The 21,688-nt window shown below is 47.6% G+C and overlaps 1 protein-coding gene across 1 annotated transcript in view; it reads right to left on the bottom strand.

Annotated features, from left to right (window-relative positions):
- The window catches only part of LOC126209789 (UDP-glucuronosyltransferase 2C1-like), a 231,659-nt gene that overhangs the window by 10,372 nt on the left and 199,599 nt on the right, over positions 1–21,688 (bottom strand). The window contains exons 5-7 of the mRNA XM_049938928.1: positions 20,181–20,504; positions 14,391–14,576; positions 7,269–7,593 (exon numbers count right to left, since the gene is read on the bottom strand). Of these exons, the coding sequence (XP_049794885.1) occupies positions 7,269–7,593; positions 14,391–14,576; positions 20,181–20,504 (835 nt within the window). The remainder of the gene's footprint in view (positions 1–7,268; positions 7,594–14,390; positions 14,577–20,180; positions 20,505–21,688) is intronic.

The following is a 21,688-nucleotide window of genomic DNA, read 5'->3' as shown; positions in this document are numbered from 1 at the left end:
AAGACGTGCACATATCCTCCACAGTTCGTAGTAGGAAAGAAAAGTTACGAAGTGGGGCAGTGTCGTGTGAAACTGGGATGAATACTAATTGAAGTGGGAAAGCTGAAAGTGAAGTGATTCTAACGTTGTGACTATTGTTTTTGATGTATTGTATGTTGCCAGTGTGATGTATTTCAGGTAATTTAACTATGTGTGGTTTGCATGGGAGAGTAGCAAGATAGGTTCAGAGGCAGTGGGTTATGCATGTTCCTTTTTGTACCGCTCGGTCTGGAGCAAATTTTCGTGATGATGAGTGTGAGAGTCGAAGTGTGAGATATAGCACAAGATCCACCATCCTATCTAGAAAGAGCACTGTAGCGTTAAAGAATTACGAGAGCATAAGATAGAGAATCACCAATGTAAAGCCATGCCCACTGAGCGGAGTTTCTCGTGTGTAATTGTAGTATAAAATGTAATGGTCTGTTTAGGTTATCTGTGAATCATAATAGAATGTATCTGAATAAAAAAGATAGTGAAAAGAAAAAGATTGGTGGCCTTGTTCTTCGAATAGTGTGTAGTCACGATATCCAGAATTTATAGTGTGTGCGCCATTCACATTCAGTGCGATGACCACGTGTTGATCAAAGCCGTCGAGTAAGAAAGAAAATGTGGTATTGCCAGTGCGTAGTGAACAATCAGAGTTATGTAGATTAGTAATAGTCAGATGTGCGTTATCCGTTTCCGTTGCGTAATGTTCAAACATGAGAATAATTTGTAGCTTAATTGTGAGTACTAGAGCTCATAATCAGTCATTGATGTTTTGCGATAAATAAGAATAAATCCACTCGCTTGGCAGACCACTCATCTTGCAGGCCTGTCTGCTTGATGCCACAGTTTGAGCAAGGCATGTGGGTGCCTCTCAACATTTCAGAAGCCGCTGGGGAAATCAGTATTCCGAGATCCACAGTGTCAAGAGCGTGCCGAGGGTACCACATCTCGGGCATTACCTCTCACCTCACGACGGCCTTCACTTAATGACCGAGAGCAGCGGCTTTTGTGTAGAATTGTCAGAGCTAACAGACGAGCAACACTGCGTTAAATAAGCGCAGAAGTCAATGTGGGACGTACGACGAGCGTATCCGTCAGGGCAGTGCTGCGAAATTCCAGCGTTAGTCGGCCATGGCAGCAGGCGGGCGACGCGAGTGTCTTTGCTAACATGACGTGAGCGCATCGGTCGGATCCTAGAGCACTGCGAAACCGGTGCCTGCTCAGATGAGTCCAGATTTCAGTTGGTAAGAGCTGATGGTAAAGTCGGAGTGCGGCGCACAGCCCAAGTTGTCAACAAGGCACTCTACAAGCTGGTGGTGGCTCCATAAAGGTGTGGGCTGTGTTTACGTGGGATGGACTGCGCCCTCCGGTCCAACTGGACCGATCACTCAGTGGAAACGGTTATGTTCGGCTACTCGGAGACCATTTGTAGCCATTGATGGACTTCATGTCGCCGGGCCACAGTTGTTAGTGATTGGTTCAAATGGTTCAGATGGCTCTGAGCACTATGCGACTTAACTGCTGAGGTCATCGCTCCCCTAGAACTTTGAACTACTTAAATCTAACTAACCTAAGGACATCACACACGTCCGTGCCCGAGGCAGAATTCGAATCTGCGACCGTAGCGGTCGCGCGGTTCCAGAGTGATTGGTTTGAAGGGCATTCTGGACAGTTGGAGCAAATGATTTGGCCGCCCATCCGACATTTGTGTGTCATAATCTAGAGGTCAGTTCGTACACAAAATCCTGCACCGCCAAAACCTTCGCAATTAAAGGCGGCTACAGGGGCATCGCGAGTCAGTATTTGTGTGGGGGACTTCCGACGGCTAGTTGAGCCAACGCTGCACTACGCCGTGTGAAGGCAGCTCCGACTCGATACGAGGAGGCGTCCCGCGACTTTTGTCACCCCAGTGTATTTCAGATTGTGGCGACGGAGTACAGCGAGACTGTGTGTGGAACATTTTCGTGTGCGATGTGATGTGCCAGAGAACTTGGCACAGTTATTCCGAAATTCTATTTACTTTAATTATCAGGTGGACCAAGTGCAAAACTACAACCACTACAGCATATACTCACATTTTTGTCGTCTGATGACCACAAAGTGGGAGGTTGCGGGGACATGGCAGACACATTTAACATCTGCTTTGGTCCTTTGTGCCTCTTGATGAAAACAGCGAGGTAGTTTATCAATATTTAGCCGTCGTAGTGATAAAGGAGTCGTCTGCTAAAGAAAGATAAAAAAACTGAGGCTCATTTCCGGGCAAATGGGATGCCAGGTCTGGTAGGTTTAATCGACGAATCACACAGAATCGATACCGTAGACCTCAAAACGATTCCAACTCTTATATGAATTCTTAGGAAAAATAATTTTTCCATTCAGCTTCAATTAGTTTCTGATCATAACGGACGTGTTAGGGACTTTTTTGCCGATTATCGGAGATCAGGCCAAGATGGGAGAGGTTTTAGAACGTCGGCAATTTTCCACATGCTCAAAGAAAAGTGCAGAGGTTTCTGTTTTATGAGTGACTGCGTGTATTCATGTCTGAGACATTTATTAATGCCCCAGAGTGAAAGAGGAGATTTATCTAGGTGTCAAAATAATGTCAGCATAGTGCTAATCAGAATTATATGTATTATTGAACATCATTTTGGTGTGTTGGAACGAAGTTTTAGATAAATATATCGCTTTGTTCGAGGTCCCTGTGCTCTACACAACCTCACAACGGAATACAGCTCAGCCGGACATGCGGCAGCGTTAAGCCTAATAGGCCAGGCAGTGCCGCACATCCCTGGAAAGCTCCTTCGATCTGTGAGGAGCTCGTTCGCCCTCTGTCTTACTCACTGCAGCCGAGTGAAGACCGTATCTACCAGCTTAGTGTCTCCAGTTCTCCACTAAGTATGTGGCAATATGGGACTGAGAACTGTACATAGTGTAACGAGGGACTCCAACATCATGGCGTGCAGCCAGCTGAGGACTTCATCCTCGTGGGAAAACTATCTGCCTGAAACAGTTTTTATGCCAGTTGAGAGATGACAGTCGAGATGTTCCGCAGAAGAGGGGCGTAGCATAGTGACTCGGAACTGTCACAGCACTCACTTCACTGTAACTTGTTACAGTCTCATGACAGCTGCCACTGCCTGATGACAGTTGCCACTGCCTGATGACATTTGTCACTGCCTGTCACTTGTCACTGTCTGATAACAGTTGTCAGTGCCTGTCAGTTGTCACTGTCTGATAATAGTTGTCAGTGCCTGTTGTCACTGTCTGATAATTGTCAGTGCCTGGCAGTTGTCACTGTCTGATAACAGTTGTCACTGCCTGTCACTTGTCACTGTCTGATAACAGTTGTCACTGCTGGGTAGTTGTCACTGTTTGAATATAATTAGTTTTCTACATAACTTACGAATTAGTTGTTATATTTTTGCATTTGAAGTGCTAAGGGGTCTGCGCACGTTCAGTATTTATCAACTGCACTTATTTGTCAAACCTTCAGTATACTCTATCAACCCACAAACCACCAACATCATTTCACTTAAAACTTCCGGGCTGATAGGCCGTGGTCGAAGTATAAAACTGTCTCCTAACGTTTCGTCTCCGACTGCGGGAGACATCATCGGAGGTAAAACGGTTTACCTCCGATGATGTCTCCCGCAGTCGGAGACGAAACGTTAGGAGACAGTTTTATACTTCGACCACGGCCTATCAGCCCGGAAGTTTTAAGTGAAGTCAATACCGGCCGTGAAAGTTTACATTGTATGATCACCAACATCATTGTCAATATTTTCAGTTGGCAACACTATTTCACAAAGCTAAAATGTCGAACACCCAAAACAAAGCGTGTGCCGCAATTACATTAGCTGTAGCTACAGTAAACAACGAAAAAGAGAAAAATGGTTAGAAAATAGCTGAGAAAGAGGACCGGAAATTCGTGTCATAATAACGCCGAAGATGGAAGCAAAGAAAACATGCAGAACAAATTTTCGGTCTGCAGCGAAGTGTGTGCGGACTGTCCGACTACTGCAAAGGAGGTCTCACGTGTGCATCACCTTTGAAACCGTGGGTCACGGGTCCGTTCCAGCGCACACTTGTAATCCGCCTACTCGTACACATCGAGTTCAGTTGTTCAGCATGTCCCACTCAGTGCGCTGGCACCATATACTGACTTCAGTCGCAAGAACACCGGCTGTTCGCTGGGCAGCCAAACGAGACACTGTCCGCCTACTGCAAAGCAGGTCTCACGTCTGCATCAGCTGAGCGGCTGGGTGCACTGTGCACTGCCAGAGCCCGAGCGTGTTCTCGTAGATACGATTTAAAGTAACCACTGTTATCTATTGACATGTATGGCATAACAAATCTGATGTGACACATCAATCTCTCGAAGACGGTATTCACTTTGATATCACAATTGAAGACCTAGGCTGAAATCTGTGGCCGGCCGTTGTGGCCGGGCGGTTCTAGGCGCTACAGTCTGGAGCCGCGCGACCGCTACGGTCGCAGGTTCGAATCCTGCCTCTGGCACGGATGTGTGTGACGTCCTTAGGTTAGTTAGGTTTAAGTTCTAGGGGACTGACGACCACAGCAGTTAAGTCCCATAGTGCTCAGAGCCATTTGAAATCTGTGACGAGGCATAAGTTGCAACTGTGCAGTAACATTTGAACAAAATCTCAAAGTAAGACACTTCAAGTAAATGCGTTGTGATTTTTTTAAAATACAATCATAGAATATAAATCGCAACACAAAAAAAATAAAATAAATAAATTACTGTAGGGCATCAAGTTTTTTGGAATACTTTTGAGTAGATAATACGTTTAAGTGATCAAAACTACAAGATCATAGGTTAACGTAAGTGCGGGATAAGCCATTGTAAATGTGAAATGCCTGTACATTAAACGTAAACTGTGAAATGCTGGTACATTAATAATCAGTGTAGCCGCCAGAATGTTGAATGCACGCATGCAAACGTGCATGTATTGTGTCGAACAGGTTCCTCGTGTCAGCTTGCGGGACGGAGTTGCGTGCCTGTTGCACCTCGTAGTTCAATACAGGACGGTAAGACTGTTTGTGGACGGCGCTGGAGTTGTCGTCCGACGATGTCCCACGTGTGGACGATCGGAGAGAGAGCTGGTGACGGAGCAGGCCGAGGCAACTCGTCGACACTCTGCAGAGCGTGTGGGGTTACAACAGCGGTACGTGGCCGAGCGTTATCCTGTTGGCAGACACCCGCTGTCATGCTGTTCGTGAATGGCAGCGCAACAGGTCGAATCAACAGACTGACGTACAAATTTCCACTCAGGATGCGTGGGATAGCGGCGAGAACGCCCCAGCTGTCGTACGAACTCGCACCCCAGAACACAACTGGAGGTACAGGTCTAGCTTGTCTAGCACGCAGGCTCTCAACTAGCCTCCTCCTAAGCAACATACGGTCACCACTGGCACCAGAGGCAGAACCAGCTTTCATCAGAAAAAACACCAGACGTCCACCCTGTCCTCCAATGAGCTCTCGCTTCACAGCGAAGGAATGCACGCTGCAGGGCGCCTGGCTCGGAGGGAGCTGCTCTCGAAGTAATCGCCTCGTAACAGCTCGTTGCGTCACTGCAGTGGCAGCTGCTTCACAGGCTGCTGCTGCAGATGCAGTAGGATGCGCCAGAGCCGTACGCCGAACACGACGCTCTCCCCTCTCGACAGTACTGCGTGGCCGACTCGCGACCGTACATTGTCGTGAGCACCGCTGTTGGTAACCGTGCGCAGTGGCTACTTCCCTGTCTTCTGTAGTACTGCAGGAGGAACATCCAGCTTCTCGTAGCCCATTTGCACTCGATCTTTATCTGTGTCTAGTTATCTACGTCATCTCACACTCGTACAGCGGCAGCAGTGAGTTGAGCTGCCTCCCGCTGTGGGCTGACGCTGCGCCGCCGGGCCCGCCTACGAGACAGCAGGTGGGGCCCCGCCACATCAAAAGCGGGTCGGCCAGTCACAAAGACGCGTCGCCCGGGCCCTGGCAGTCCCTCGCCTTCCGCTGCTGCCGACACCGAGACGTGCTGCACTCCAGTGCGGGGCCCCCTCTGCGCCGCTCACGTCCGGCTGCCTCACCCGCTAGCTTCTGACCAGTGAGCCACTATTAGACCTGCCGATGCTGGGGCTCCAGCTGGAGTCGCAAAGAGTGGGCAGTTTACAGGGAGGCTTCATCCAGTCTCTGGGCACCACCGAGGGATATCGGGTTCGGGGCTGTGGGCCGTCGTGCCACAGACCTGTCCAGAGGTCCAACGTGCGCCCGCACACACGAACACACACGCACCTGCTGTCAGTCTCACACGTACGAGGCTGCCACCGGCCGCTGCCACTTCACTCAGTCTGCCCGGTGTACCCGCACTGCCACAGCCGGACACGCCGCCGCCCGGTCCTATTGCTGCCCGAGAGACGACGCGTTCCGTCAAGTCACCGCCGTCGACCGCTGTGTGACCGTACTACTGACTAAAGAATGTATTTTTTATCTGAGCTCTTCTAATTCCGTGACTGCTTCGTTACCGTAGCTACGCAATACATCGGGCTGCACACACCATCCCGGGTCAGGGCGACCGTCCTTGCTGTTAGTGGTGTCTGCATCCCAATACTATGGCAAGATAATTATTAAAATGTACTGCCTACCTCACCTGGATAGTCGTGTTTGGAAAGGCGCCACTTCTGGTATGGGTACGTGCACGGGCCCCAGATCTTGTCTGTGTGGCAGTTTAATTTTGAGTATCAGTGTGGCAGCCAGCCTGTATGTGGGGTTTAGGTAGTTTCCCATGTCTCATTAGGTGAATATCGGGCTGTTACCCAAGTCCCATCTCAGTTACACGATTTGCAAGCACTTAGGAAACTTGTGCTCATTTTCACACGAATAACACAGTCAGTTGGGGGGGGGGGGAGACACGTATTCCGTCCTCGAGTGGGGAGGGCGTTACAGAGTAGCGACAGGAGGGCCGTCTGGCAACTGTGCCAAATCCGTTAATAACCGAGCAGGCCCTGCACCGATGTGGGACAAAGGTACAAGAAAAAGAATTAGGTTAAAGAATATTGCCTAGTCAGATTTAAATCATTGTCAGAAGATCGACAATCAATCTGAAACTTTCCTGCTTTCGCTTTCAGCTTTAAACTGGGTTGTTACTCGGCCAGTATCTCCCGCCTCAGGCTGACACTTGCTGTCTGCTCGGCCACTGTGGGAACGGCTCGTCAGCGGGGTGAGAGAAGCGCCGCCTTACCCAGCAGGTCCTGCTGCGGCAGCCAGCGCCTCAGCATGACGTTCCCCGGCACCCTCAGGCCCGGCTCCAGCTCCAGCTCCAGCCCAGAGCCGGCCGTCCCGTTCAGTGGGGCTCGCCGCGGTCCCTCCAGCTCCAGCTCCAGCTGCGGCACCCCCTCGCCGCCCGGGCCGGCCTCGTGCTTCCACAGCACGCGGTACGGCAGGCTGCCGAAGGCGCTCATCAGCAGCCGGTGCAGCGCCGCCGGCATGTTGGCAGCCCTGACGCCGGAGCCCATGCTCACCAGCACGAAGCCAGACGGCGACCCGCTCACGAACTCCTCGAGGTCCTGCAACCGTAACGGCACCAACGAATTCAGCACACCGCCATCGCCAAACGCTGCTCTCGTAGTTCCGTACTTCAGAATGAGTGTGTGGGATAACGTGGGAATCGACGTCTCCTGCATCTCCTGTCCTTCACGAGGTCCTACTGAGGGGGACAAGCCATTGGCTCTTCCCTCCTGCGATGAAGGTTCTACTGCTGGCGCTGCTTGTAGTTAAAGACAAGGAGGTGCTGCCAACTGGGTGGTTATAATTAAACTTTCCCTATTTAACACGCTATAACACGGAAACGAATTACCGTACGAATATCAAATCATTAATCTCCTTGCTTCACAGCTCCACCTTCCAGTTCCAACTATGGCCACCAGTTGCTGTGATTCGCAGTCTCACACACCTGACCAGTCGCAGTGCACTTGTTGACGTGTCAACAAGAGCTTAGACAAAAAGAGCAGGGCTTTATTGGTGAAGCTCTATTGTCGAAGCAACAGTAATGCTGCAGCTGCACTTCGAGAACATCGTCGGCTGAAAGGATCACTACAGAAGGGTCCTCTTTCTCCACCTGCTGTGCGGAGCACGATGAAGAAGCTCGAGTCAAGTGGAGAACTGTGCTTCGCTCCAGGAAGAGGCCCACAACTGGTTGCACCACAGGTGATTCATGAAATCGCTGTCGCTATGGCAGACAACGCTGCGGGCAATTCCCGATCGTCAGGCAGTACCCGTGCTGTGTCACGACAGTTGAAGATCCTGTGGTCCACTGCACGGAAGTTGTTTCGAACCATTCTCAAATGGTATCTGTGCACGATCCCTACTGAGCAGCAGCTTGCACCACAGGACGCACAACGACGTGTTGACTTCACTCTCCAGTTTCTCACAAGCATTGAAGTTGACAAGAGCTCGCCCTGGACCATCCTATGGACAGATACAGCTCATTTTTCTCTGACAGGAGAAGTGAACACACAGAATTGCCGAGTGCGGAGATCTTCACCTCCAGTCACGGTACATGAAGTTCCTCTGTATGGTCAACGTGTTACCCTAACGGTGTGGATTCACGGCTACATTCGTCACTGGCCCATTCTTAATTGAACAGGTTGGCGCTCAGGGACCAGAGACGTGCAGTACGACTAGCCAGCGATACTGTGCGCTTCGCCGGCATGTCGTACCTGACCTACAGCAGAGAGACGCAATGAACTCGACAGTTTTCGAGCAAGATGGGGCCCCACCGCAAATCGCTGAAGTTCACCTGCTTCTTCGAAACACATCTGGAAACGATCAAATTATCAGCCGATCGTTTCCAACTGCTCGGCCGGCAGGATCACCTGATCTCACTCCGTGTGATTTGTGGTTGTGGGGCTACCTGAAGGACACGGTTTACCAGGCGACCATTCACACATGTGCTGAAGCGCAGCATATCGAGAGAGGTAGCCAGCATACCTACGGAAATGCTTCGTCCTGTAGTGCAGAATGCAGTCCTGCGCTTTCAGACTCTTCTGGACACTGGCGGGCGCCGTGCTGAGCCCATTTTGCAGCAGTAATGGTACCGGTATGATGTACCGTGGCAGCACGTTAAAACTGATTCAATTGAATTGATTCTCCATTAATTCTCTTCCCCGTGTCCTTGACATTAATGCTACCAAGTTTGGTACTCGTACGGTGATTAGTTTCTGTATTATAACGTGTTAAATAGGGAAAGTTTAATTATAAGTGTGGTGTCACCGCTAGACACCACACCTGCTAGGTGGTAGCTTTAAATCGGCCGCGGTCCATTAGTACATGTCGGACCCGAGTGTCGCCACTGTGTGATCGTAGACCGAGCGCCACCACACGGCAGGTCTAGAGAGACGGACCAGCACTCGCCCCAGTTGTACGGACGACATTGCTAGCGACTACACGTACGAAGCCTTTCTCTCATTTGCCGAGAGACAGTTAGAATAGCCTTCAGCTAAGTCCATGGCTACGACCTAGCAAGGCGCCATTAACCATATCTGGAGAGAGTCTCACTTGTATTATCAAGAGAAATGTACCACAATGAATTAAAGTTAAGTATACGAGAAGCTCCGTTCTTTTCTTTATAGCTTTCATCACGTATCCTGTTTCAGACTTAACGCCAGTCGGCGTGTGTGTACGCGTGCCTTTCGGTTACCCGTCACTGTGGACTGGCTGCCTTGTCAGTCCACTACAATAAGCACCTGGTGTATATTAAAAGACTCAATAATAGATCACAGAATTTAAATTATCAGGACGCCTTTCGAAAATTTCCCTCACGAATATGCATAATGAGAGTGAATGTTTCGAGAACTGTCATATCAAAAGATGTTTTCTGAACAGCTTGTAGACAGACTTGAGACTGCACCTTGGAATGCCAGTTAGCTCCATGTGGCTCAGCTACTACAGAGTACAGCTCATTTGGGCCTCCTGAAGGCCTAGCCGACCTACGTCACGACTACGTCACGAGCAGAATCTGGGAGAAGCCTTACTGGATTTCTTCGTATACAGTTCTAGCCCATATTTCGTGGACTTTATATTATTACTTCCGTTCTGTGAATATATACTTATTCAAAACACCAGGACGCTGACGATCGCCCGATAATTTGTCGTTATCGCTATGATATGGCGTATTAAAATGATGCAGAAGTCATGTCTGGTGGTCAAAGAACTTCCATATTTCGTTGGTTTCGTATTATAACCAGTGCCTTTTGAAAGTATGTCGTTTCAAGAAAATGTTGCATTGTAGATGTACACTTCTGGCCATTAAAATTGCTACACCACGAAGATGACGGGCTACAGACGCGAAATTTAACCGACAAGAAGAAGATGCTGTGATATGCAAACGATTAGCTTTTCAGAGCATTCACACAAGGTTGGCGCCGGTGGCGACACCTACACCGTGCTGACATGAGGAAAGTTTCCAACCGATTTCTCGTACACAAACAGCAGTTGACCGACGTTGCCTGGTGAAACGTTGTTGTGATGCCTCATGTAAGGAGGAGAAAAGCGTACCATCACGTTTCCGTCTTTGATAAAGGTCGGATTGTAGCCTATCGCGTTCGTGGTTTATCGTATCGCGACACTTCTGCTCGCGTTGGTCGAGATCCAATGACTGTTAACAGAATATGGAATCGGTGGGTTCAGGAGGGTAATACGGAACGCCGTGCTGCATCCCAACGGCCTCGTATCACTAGCAGTCGATATGACAGGCATCTTATCCGCACAGCTGTAACGGATCGTGCAGCCACGTCTCGATCCCTGAGTCAACAGATGGGGACGTTTGCAAGACAACAACCATCTGCACGAACAGTTCGACGAAGTTTGCGGCAGCATGGAATATCAGCTCGGAGACCATGGCTGAGGTTACTCTTAACGCTGCAACACAGACAGGAGCGCCTGCGATGGTGTCCTTAATGACGAACCTGGGTGCACGAATGGCAAAACGTCATTTGTTCAGATGATTCCAGGTTCTGTTTACAACATCATGATGGGCGCATCCGTGTTTGGGGACATCGCAGTGAACGCACATTGGAAGCGTGTATTCGTCATCGGCATACTGGCGTATCACCCGGAGTGATGGTATGTGGTGGCACTGGTTACACGTCTCGCGTCTCGGTCACCTCTTGTTCGCATTGACGGCACTTTGAACAATGGACGTTACATTTCAGATGTGTTACGATCCGTGGCTCTACCCTTCATTCGATCCCTGCGAAACCCTAAATTTCAGCAAGATAATGCTCGACCGCATGTTGCAAGTCCTGTACGGGCCTTTGTGGATACAGAAAATATTCGACTGCTGCCCTCGCCAGCACATTCTGCAGATATCTCACCAATTGAAAACGTCTGGTCAATGGTGGCCGAGCAACTGGCTCGTCACAATACGCCAGTCACTACTCTTGACGAACTGTGGTATCGTGTTGAAGCTGCATGGGCAGCTGTACCTTTACAGGCCATCCAAGCTCTGTTCGATTCAATGCCCAGGCGTATCAAGGCCGTTATTACGGTCAGAAGTGGTTGTTCTGGGTACTGATTCGTCAAGATCTATGCCCCCAAATTGCGTGAAAATGTAATCACATGTCAGTTCTAGTATAATATATTTGTCCAATGAATACCCGTTTATCATCTGCATTTCTTCTTGGTGTAGCAATTTTAATGGCCAGTTGTGTATGAAAAACGCTTTGTTCTTGTTAGAATCTGTCATAATCAAATGTCAGTTAATAATATAGCGACGATTAGTGTCTTCAAGGGATCACATAATGTAAAATACACATACTGTCTATGCAGAAGTTTAAAATAGTGTAGTGGATAGAGGAAGAGAATTGTGATACCAAAGTTTTTTGTTTTCATTCTGCCTTTTTCACATTTTATTTATTCACCTTCTCGTTTTCTAAAAGGTTCTGGGTCTGTATTATTAATTTAACAGAAGTATGTCATTCAGTATTAGATGTTATATATACGTATAAGAGCTCTTTGTCTTAAGAGTGACTTTGTTACATTGTGTGAACATGCCGGGGAATATGGACCAACGAATTTGCAAGATTATTTTCTACGTCCTCGCCTGATTAGATCGGAATTCAGTATTCAGTTATACATTCAAAACTCAGTAACTACGTAAGATCCGTGACGGCACAGACGGATCACTGTTTCATCGTTCAGACTCATAAACACCATGCACCAAACACACACAAAACATTTGACCTAGTAAGTTTAGAATTTAAAACACGAAAATCATTAAAAATAAGACCCAAATAGCAGATGCAGCGTTAAAGATCTCTGCAGATCACGTCTTCCAGTACCATTTGTTGCGATAAAAGAGTCGAAATGTGACGTTAACAGATGAATATGCTGTCAATAGATCTTGTTTTGGAATTAGCTTTCCGTGTAATGTAGTAGTTGATCATGCTGCACAAAGGAAATGTGGTACGTAAACTTTTGGCTAGAGTGTAATTTCCTCTCCCTCACCCCCCTCCCCCTCCCCCTTTGTTTGTGGTGACAGACTGATCAGTAGCAGACCTCAGCTCCAGGTTAATTCCGGCTGCAAAGTAACGGACGTGTTAGGGACTTTTTTGCCGATTATCAGAGATCAGGCCAAGATGGGAGAGAGTTTTTAGAACGTCGGAAATTTTCCAGATGCTCAACCGCTTCTGCTATAGTGGGTAGTCTGTGTGTGTTGCGCTTTGGTGTCCCAAACTGCGCTTAAAAACTAAACAGCTAGTAAACAGAGTGCCTGAAAGTCACTGAAAGGATATTAAGCTGTAAATGACGCTAGCTTGCTATAGCTACACGCAGCATATAGCGTGAGAGTTAGTGAATTAGTTACGTGTTCCATACATTATCTGAACGTTTTTTTATTGAAATCATGTGCAACGAGTCAGTTTACAGGATATGTGTACACGATTATTGTTAACGTTAATGAACACATAGCCGGCTGGTGTGGCCGTGCGGTTCTAGGCACTTCAGTCTGGAACCGCGAGACCGCTACGGTCGCAGGTTCGAATCCTGCCTCGGGCATGGATGTGTGTGATGTCCTTAGGTTAGTTAGGTTTAAGTAGTTCTAGGGGACTGATGACCTCAGATGTTAAGTCCCATAGTGCTCAGAACACATTAATTTTTAGCACTAATCATGATGCTGCCTGAACATAAGTTTTTTCTACAGGTTACTAGTTTTTAAATAGAAAAGCGTTCAAGATATGGGATGAGTTGTATAGGAGAAGTGATTTTAGTTTCATTTTAAAATTTTCTTTGCTACCTATCAGATATCTTATATTATTGGGCAATGATCAAAAATTTTTGTTGCCCCATACTGAACTCCTTTCTCATCCACTGACAATTTTAATGATGGATAATAAAGGTAATTTTTTCCTCTAGTGTTGTAAGTAAGTCCCTCACTGTCCTACTCGAATTGTGGTGGATTATTTATGACGAATTTCATTTGCGAGTATATGTATTGTGGTGACGCAGATAAAATGTCTAGCTGCTAGAAGAGGACATCTGTGTGTGAACACCACATATTACTCTTACTGGTGACTTTTGTGCAATCAGTATTTTATCTTTCAATGATGAATTACTACAGTAAATAAGTCCATAAGGCATTATTGAGTGGAAATAATAAAAATATGCAAGGAGGTACATTAGTTTGTTTTCAAGATCAGCACTGATAGAAAGAGTAAAGGTAGCTGAACTGAATTGCTTCCAAAACTCAGGTTTATGTTTATTCTAGTTCAAGTTATCACGAATATGTGCAACAAAAAATTTGGAGCATTCTACCGTATTTAATGACGACTGTTCATGCTCTGGTCAGTTGTTGGTATGACTATTTGTTGTAAAGAACTGAACATAGTGTGTTTTTTCAAAATTAAGGGAAGGTCCGTTTTCAGAGAACCACAATAGTTCTCTGGATAATATAATTTACTATCTCTTATGTTGTTTTGCCTTTAGTGGAACTTTTTGCAGCACTAGTATCATCTGCAAAAAGTACCAATTCTACATGTTGAAAGTTGAGTCGAAGATTACTCACGCATGTAAGGAATTGCAGTGGACCCAGAAGTCAACCCCGTGGGACTCCTTTGCGATTTCTCCCCAGTACGCTTAATTTCGTACCTTTCCAACAGTGTTTGAATGACTAAGCGTAATTTTTTCATTCTGATTGTCAAGTACGATTCTAACTGGTTGTGTGCAAAGCCGTCAATTCAAAAAAAAAGAAAAACTTGAGTTTTTCTCAGAGTGTAAAATGATGTATGCAATCAAATGCCTTGGCAAGCTCACACGATACACGAGCAGCGCGCTGCAGAGAGGTGTGGTACGTATAGAGGGGACCCACCTGGGGCAGCGGCTTGGCTGGCCGACAGTGGAGGCAGCCCACCTCGGCGACGTCCGGGAAGTAGGCGCGCGGCAGAGTAGTGGGGCTGAGCGCGTTCTGGAGCACGAAGCTGGTGTTGCGCGCCAGCCAGCTGATGGGCGGCACGTCGGGACCCAGGTGGCGGCGCACGCACGGCTCCAGCAGCAGCTGCCAGCACATACCCAATCACCGCCCGCCTCCAGCCGGTACACAACTAGGTCATTTACGTGTTCCACTGGTTATAGCTGCAACTGCTATCTGCGATGTGGAAATGACCAATTTTACAACTACGCTAAGCTTTACAAACGGAAAACGTAGCAACATGCTGACCTGGTCAAAAGCACTCCTCTAAGTAACGTAGAAATGACTGCGGGATGTCACAACAGGTGTATCTGCCAGAATAAAAGGAGCTGCGGAGTATTCTATTGTCGGCAGAGGAGCAGTAACAGCAACGTGGGTCAGCCAGGAGACCTCAGTGACTTCATACTTGACTGATCATTGAATGACACCTCACTGACAAAACCATCAGGAGCATTTGAATCCTTTTGAAGCAGCCCAAGTAGACTATTGGTAGTGTGATTGTGAAGTCAAAAAGTAAAGGAATGAGCAGGGCTAAACCGAGACCAGGTAGACTGACTGATGCGGATCATTGAGAATTGCAGAGGGTAGCTGTAAGGCAATCACATGAAACCAGCAGAAGGGATTATTTGTGAGTTCCGGTGTGCTTCCGGCAGTCCAGCTACCAAATTCACATCATTGTTGTTATTGTAGTCTTCAGTGAAGAGACTGTTTTGATGCAGCCCTCCATGCTACCCTATCCTGTGCAAGCTGCTTCATCTCCAAATAACTATTACAACCTATATCCCTCTGAATCTGCTTACTGTATTCATCTCTTGGTCTGCCTATAAGATTTTTACCCCACAAACTTCCCTTCAGTACTAAATTGATGATCCCTTGATGTCTCAGAACGTGTCCTACCAACCGATCCCTTCTTTTGGTCAGGCTGTACCACAAATTTCTCTTCTCTCCACTTCTGTTTAGTACCTCCTCATGTTCAGCGTTCTTCTATAGCACCACATTTCGCAAGCTAGATTATCTTCTTGTCAAAACTATTTACTGTCCATGTTTCACTTCCATATATGGCTACAGTCCATACAAAGACTTTTAGAGAAGGCTTCCTGACATTTAAATCTATACTCGATATTAACAAATTTCTCTTCTTCGGAAACACTTTCCTAGCCATTGCTGGTCTTCATTTTATATCCTCTCTACTTCGACCATTATCAGTTATTTTGCTCCCCAAATAGCAAAACTCATCTGCTACTATAAAAGTGTCTCGTTTCCTAATCTAACGCCCTCAGCATCACCTGATTTAATTCAACTACATTCCATTATTCCCATTTTGCTTTTGTTGATGTTCATCTTATATCCTTCTTTCAAGATACTGTCCATTCCATTCAACTGCTCTTCCTTGTCCTTTGCAGTCTCTGATAGAATTATGGTGTCATCAGCAAACCTCAAAGTTTTTATTTCTTCTCCATGGATTTTAATTCCTACTCCAAATGTTTTTTTTTTTTTTCCTTTACTGCTTGCTCAATATACAGATTGAATAGCTACAACCCTGTCTCACTCGCTTCCCACCCACTGCTTCCCTTTCATGCCCCTCATTCACATAAGGAGTTTAACAGAGTGGGATACAACGATCGGGTAGTTCCTCACAAGGCACACATTTCTGTAGCCAGTGCTAAGCGACATGTCAGGTATCTGGAAAGATGACGAGTGTTAGGGTGTGTCAACATCACAGTGCGTCTTGTCACGAGGCAACGCTTTGCTTACAACAGAGTTCTTCAAAGGGACTGGCCTACCAAGTGTCCGACCTGAATCCGCCTCTGGAATGAGTTGAAACATCAACTTCACTCCAAATATGGTAACTGAAGAAAACTTCACAACCCAAGATCGCGAAAAACGCATTTTATTGGCTGATCAGTTTTGACAGAGCTACTCTGTCATCATCGGATCTTATGCTTTGATATGTTTACAACATCAGTGTTACACGTCGCTTCACACTGCATATACACTTCCCACTACCACGAAGATCACTACACATTGGCATCTCAAATGTAAAAGTATCAGGTACCAACATAAACATAACTACATTGCGCCGACTGCATCATTTGCCAACTGGTAGCGAACAGGAAGGCTTGCAGTTGGCGCAGTATAGTTATACGAGGGTTGCTCACAAAGTAATGCACTGCATTTTTTTCGTCAATAGTTCTTTATAAAACACAATCAGAATTACATGCACGAAAGAATGATGTTTTATCTACACACCCTATTTTTCCACGTATTCTCCATCCCATTCGAATACCTTCTTCCAGCGTGAAACAAGGGCGTGTTTGCCTGTCCATACCAATCATTATCCTGGTGGTGGAGACAGTGCTTCACTGTGTGAATCATCTCCTCATTGTCCTCAAAATGTCTTCCATGAAGTGACGACCACGCCCTCCACACCCAGCGACTAACTGTACTTCTGTCGACAGCAGATGCTCCATAGACTTGGCACAAGTGTTTCTGAATATTCCCAACTGTTTCTTTCTCTGTAGAGAGAAATTCAATTACGGCACTCTGCTTGTAACGTACATCACCTACAGACGCCATTTTGAAACTGTCCCGCAGATGCGCTATCTGACGGAAGTGGCGGAAACTTGGCGCTTCAAACAATACACACGTAACGTTTCACATTCGTAGCGTTGTTTTCAGTAGAGAAACAAAAATGCGGTGCATTACTTTCTGTGCAACCCTCGTAGTTGTTCTACTACGTAGAAAATTATTTGAGGCATCGAAACGGTTCCTTTTGCGCAAAGCGAGGACCACAAACCATTACTCTTCAACTTGTTGCTGATTTAAATGCTAGATGTGTATAATAAAGTTTGTCATACGACAAATACCTTGTATTCGAGAAACGACTGCAGAAACTTATTCTAACACTGAAACATAAATAGGCTAAATTGGAGTTTGCTGGAAAACGTATGTCATGGAATTCAGGACGGGGTAAAATGAGCTTCAGTGATAATAAGAAGTTTAATTCAGATGGACCAGATGGATTTCAATATTACTGGGATGATCTGAGAACAGAGCAACAGGTAAGAATGAACAGAAATTTTGGTGGTGGAAGTGTTACGATTTGGACAGATTTCTGACCAAAATGTGAATCACGCATTGCTCGGTTGAACTCTACTGTAAGCTCTGACACACAGATTGGGCTGCTGGAGACAGAACTGATTAGAATGTATGAGGTCCTAGGGGACGGAAGTCTAATGTTTCAACAAGATAATGCATCTGTGCAGGTTTCTGCTACAGCCGAAAGTGATTTGAAGATGTCTCGCCCTAGCCCGCACGTAGCCCGGATATGAACCCCGTGCAAAAAAAGTCGGGGGATACTTGCAAGGCGTGTTAATCGCAATGGAACGTAAGTTTATCGGAATAGGAGGCAATTTGGGGCCGTGTACGATCTGAAAAGTGTGATACGAGAAGACTGGGTGACAGTTCTACTGCAAGACCCTAACAGAATCAATGCTGAAGACAATTTTTGAGGTAACTAAAAATGGAGGTTGGACAAGGGACTAGCGATGCAGCAACATAACACCGGAATGAGTGCCTTTATATCAATTTCTACGCAAGACATGCAAACTCCTTATTTTGTTACGCGTGTTATGAAAGAAACTACGTAATTCCGTCAGGTTTGTTTATGTGTTATATGTACACTGAAGAGCCAGAAACTGGTACACCTGTTTAATATCACGCAGGGCCTCCACGAACGCGTAGAAGTGCCGCAACACGGCGTGGCACGGACTCGACTAATATCAGAAGTAGTGTTGGAGGGAACTGACACCACGAATCCCTGAAGGCTGTCCATAAATCGGCAAGAGTACGACGGGGTGGAGATCTCTTCTGAACAACGTGTACAAGGCTTCGCAGATATGCTCAATAATGGTCACGTCTGGGGAGTTTGGTCGCCAGCGGAAATGTTTAGATTCAGAAGAGTGTTCCTGGAATCACTCCGCAGCAGTTGTGGACGTGTGGCGTGTCACACTGTCCTGATGGAATTGCCTATCGGAATGCACAATGGACACGAATGGATGCAGGTGATCAGACAGGATGCTTACGTACCTGTCACTTGTCAGAGTCGTACCTAGATGTGTCAGGGTCCCAACTCCACACGCCCCACACCATTACAGAGCCCCCACCAACTTGAACGGTACCTTGCTGATATGCAGGGTCTATGGATACGTGGCGTTGTCTCCATACCCGCACACGTCCATCCGACCGATACAATTTGAAACGAGCCTCGTCCGGCCAGGAAACATGTTTCCAGCCATCGCTAGCTCAGTGTCGCTTTTGACGGGGCCAGGCGAAGCGTAAAAGTTTGTGCCGTGCAGTCATCAAGAGTACACGAGTGGGACTTCGGCTCCGAAAGCCCATATGGATGATGTTTCGTCGAATGGTTCGCTCGCTGAGACTTGTTGATGGCGCAGAATCGAAATCAGCAGCAGTTTCTGTCACGTTGAACTTTCTAGCCGCAGCGATGTCAGAGATTTGATGTTTTGCCGGATTCCTGATATTCACGGCACACTCGGGAAAATCCCCACTTCAGCGCCACCTCTGAGATGCTGTGTCGCATCGTTCGTGCGACGACTATAACACCACGTTGAAACTCACTTAAACCTTGAAACTTCCTGGCAGATTAGAACTGTGAGGACGGGGCGTGAGTCGTGCTTGGGTAGCTCAGGCGGTAGAGCACTTGCCCGCGAAAGGCAAAGGTCCCGAATCTCGGTCCGGCACACAGTTTTAATCTGCCAGGAAGTTTCATATCAGCGCACACTCCGCTGGAGAGTGAAAATCTCATTCACTTAAATCTTGATAACCTGCCACTGTAGTTGCAAAAAGCGATCTAACAACTGCGCCAGACACTTGTTGTCTTATACAGGCGTTGCAGAACTCAGCGCCGTATTCTGCCTCTGTACATATCTTTGTATTTGGATACGCGTGCTTATACCAGTTTCTTTGGCGCTTCAGTCAACTTTTATAACAAATTCGATACAGTATGCTACAGACCCCGTACAGTTATTTTCGTAGGAACCCAGGTTTTACACTGATTCTCACTACTCGGTCGTAAGCTAGCAAACCGAATGAATGTGACGTCGTGAGAATAAGCGTAATTGTTACGATGTCACGCTTGCTTTGTACTGTAAGTAGGCTGTTTAGGTTTTTATGTTGGTAACGCCACGTAGCGCTCTATATGAAAATCACTGACTGTCCTGTGTGAAGGATGTGGTTGGTTTGCATTGTTGGAGTATATGCTATTGTTGTGTTGGGCAGTTGGCTGTTAACAGCGCGTAGCGTTGCGCAGTTGGAGGGCAGCCGCGAGCAGTGGTGGATGTGGGGAGAGAGATGGCAGAATTTTAAGAGCGGACGATCTGGGCATGTGTCCCCCCCCAGAAATTTGTAAGACTGGATATCATGAATATGTATATATATGTATGTTCATGATCAGAATAGGTGAAGAGCGAAATGTCTGAGTACGTTCAGTTCTGCTCAGCTGTTTGAAAATCAAATAATATAGTTTTTCAGCACAGTAATTCATTAATTTTTTAAGGGAACGTTCCAGTACGTATTGGATTTTGACGAGTAATTTATACCCGCCTCAATGGTGACATGGAGGGCCAAAGCAGGTGGGCTGTAGCGGTGCTAGTGAACCGGTGAGTTACCGACCTTGGTGCTGAGGACCTGCATGGCCCTGAGGGCGACGTGGTAGGCGGCGTTGAGCAGGCGCTGCGGCAGGGCCATGCGGTCGGTGTAGGGCAGGCCCATGAAGGGCGTGACGCTGAAGGGCGCGGGGCTGGCGGCGGCCCAGCTGGCCGCCCCCGGGTGCGCCGCCACGGTGTTGAGGAGGGCGTGCGGCGCGCCGAGGCGGTGCGCCAGCGCCAGCAGGCAGTCGGGGAAGGCGCCGTCCAGCAGCGCCAGATCCGGCCGCCGCCGCGACGCCGCCCCCAGCAGCCCGCGCACCTCCCGGGACCCCAGCGCCGCCTCGCACACCTGCCGCAGTCGCGCCCCACGCTGTAGCTCTCACTGTAGCGAGCGGAAGTAGCTCTCTCTGCCGGCGACACTTGTACAGGGTGTTTCAAAAAGCACGACTTAAACAATTCACTGCAAGAATATATAGAGCTGGATTTAGTGTTATTTTGTAGGGAAACACATCACCTCTTTTTAACTTAAACAAAACATGTGATTCTTGAGTTTCTCCCGGCGTATTTGATAATCAAAATATCCACGGGTGTACTGCCGGTCTGCAGTGTCCAACGGACACAATATTTCGGCGATCATACGCGTCGCCATCATCAGGTGAACTGACGGACTGAGCTCCTGTGAACGTGCCGGCACGCAGATCCGTACGCTATGGCTGCTCAGAGGGAACTGGGTTCGGTCGCGGCGGCGGCCGATTTAAATACCCTCCGCCCGCGGCGCGCTCCCTCCGCTGTCTGCGCCCCGCGCCACGGTCGCGCGCTGGAACAGATTGCGACGGCGTCTGAGATGACGTCGGAGTAGTGGCTCTGTCCGCCGTGGTCGTGACAGCTATACGTTTGCTCGATTTACTCTCGATTAACCCAATCGCTGGTTCCCAAGCCTTGCTGAGATTATAGCCACAGTCACGGTTTATGAGGTCGTTATTGGTGCGAATTTCGATGGCCTCTCTAACAACGCTGTCCCAGTATCTCGACGTCTGTACCAGAATCCTCGTGCGTTGTACATGGAGAACTTCGAGGAGAAATCCCTGTCGTCATCCGAATGGAAACCTACTTGCTTTTTCTATTACGTGGACGACACGTTCGTCATCTGGCCACATGGTATGGCTAAACTCCATACACCCCAACATCAAATTCACCATGGAGACTGAAAAGGAGAGTAAATTACCTTTCCTTGACGCCTTGGTCAGGAGAAGGGCTGACGGCACCCTAGGTCATGGGGTGTATCGGAAGACAACGCACACTGATCTGTATTTGCACGCAGACAGCTGCCACCACCCTTCACAGAGGAATGGGGTGCTTAAAACTCTAGTACATAGGGCGCGCACTATCTCTGACGCAGAGAGTCTACCCCAGGAATTGGAACATCTGAGAACTGTATTTCGAAAAAATGGGTACTCAGAGTGGCAGATTCAACGTGCTCTCCGCCCAACCACTGCAGCACAACCTGTTGAGATGGATGAAGTCACGAGGGAG

Source organism: Schistocerca nitens, chromosome 10 (genome assembly GCF_023898315.1).
Source record: "Schistocerca nitens isolate TAMUIC-IGC-003100 chromosome 10, iqSchNite1.1, whole genome shotgun sequence".
NCBI lineage: Eukaryota > Metazoa > Arthropoda > Insecta > Orthoptera > Acrididae > Schistocerca > Schistocerca nitens.
This window is presented reverse-complemented; position numbering and strand designations above follow the sequence as displayed.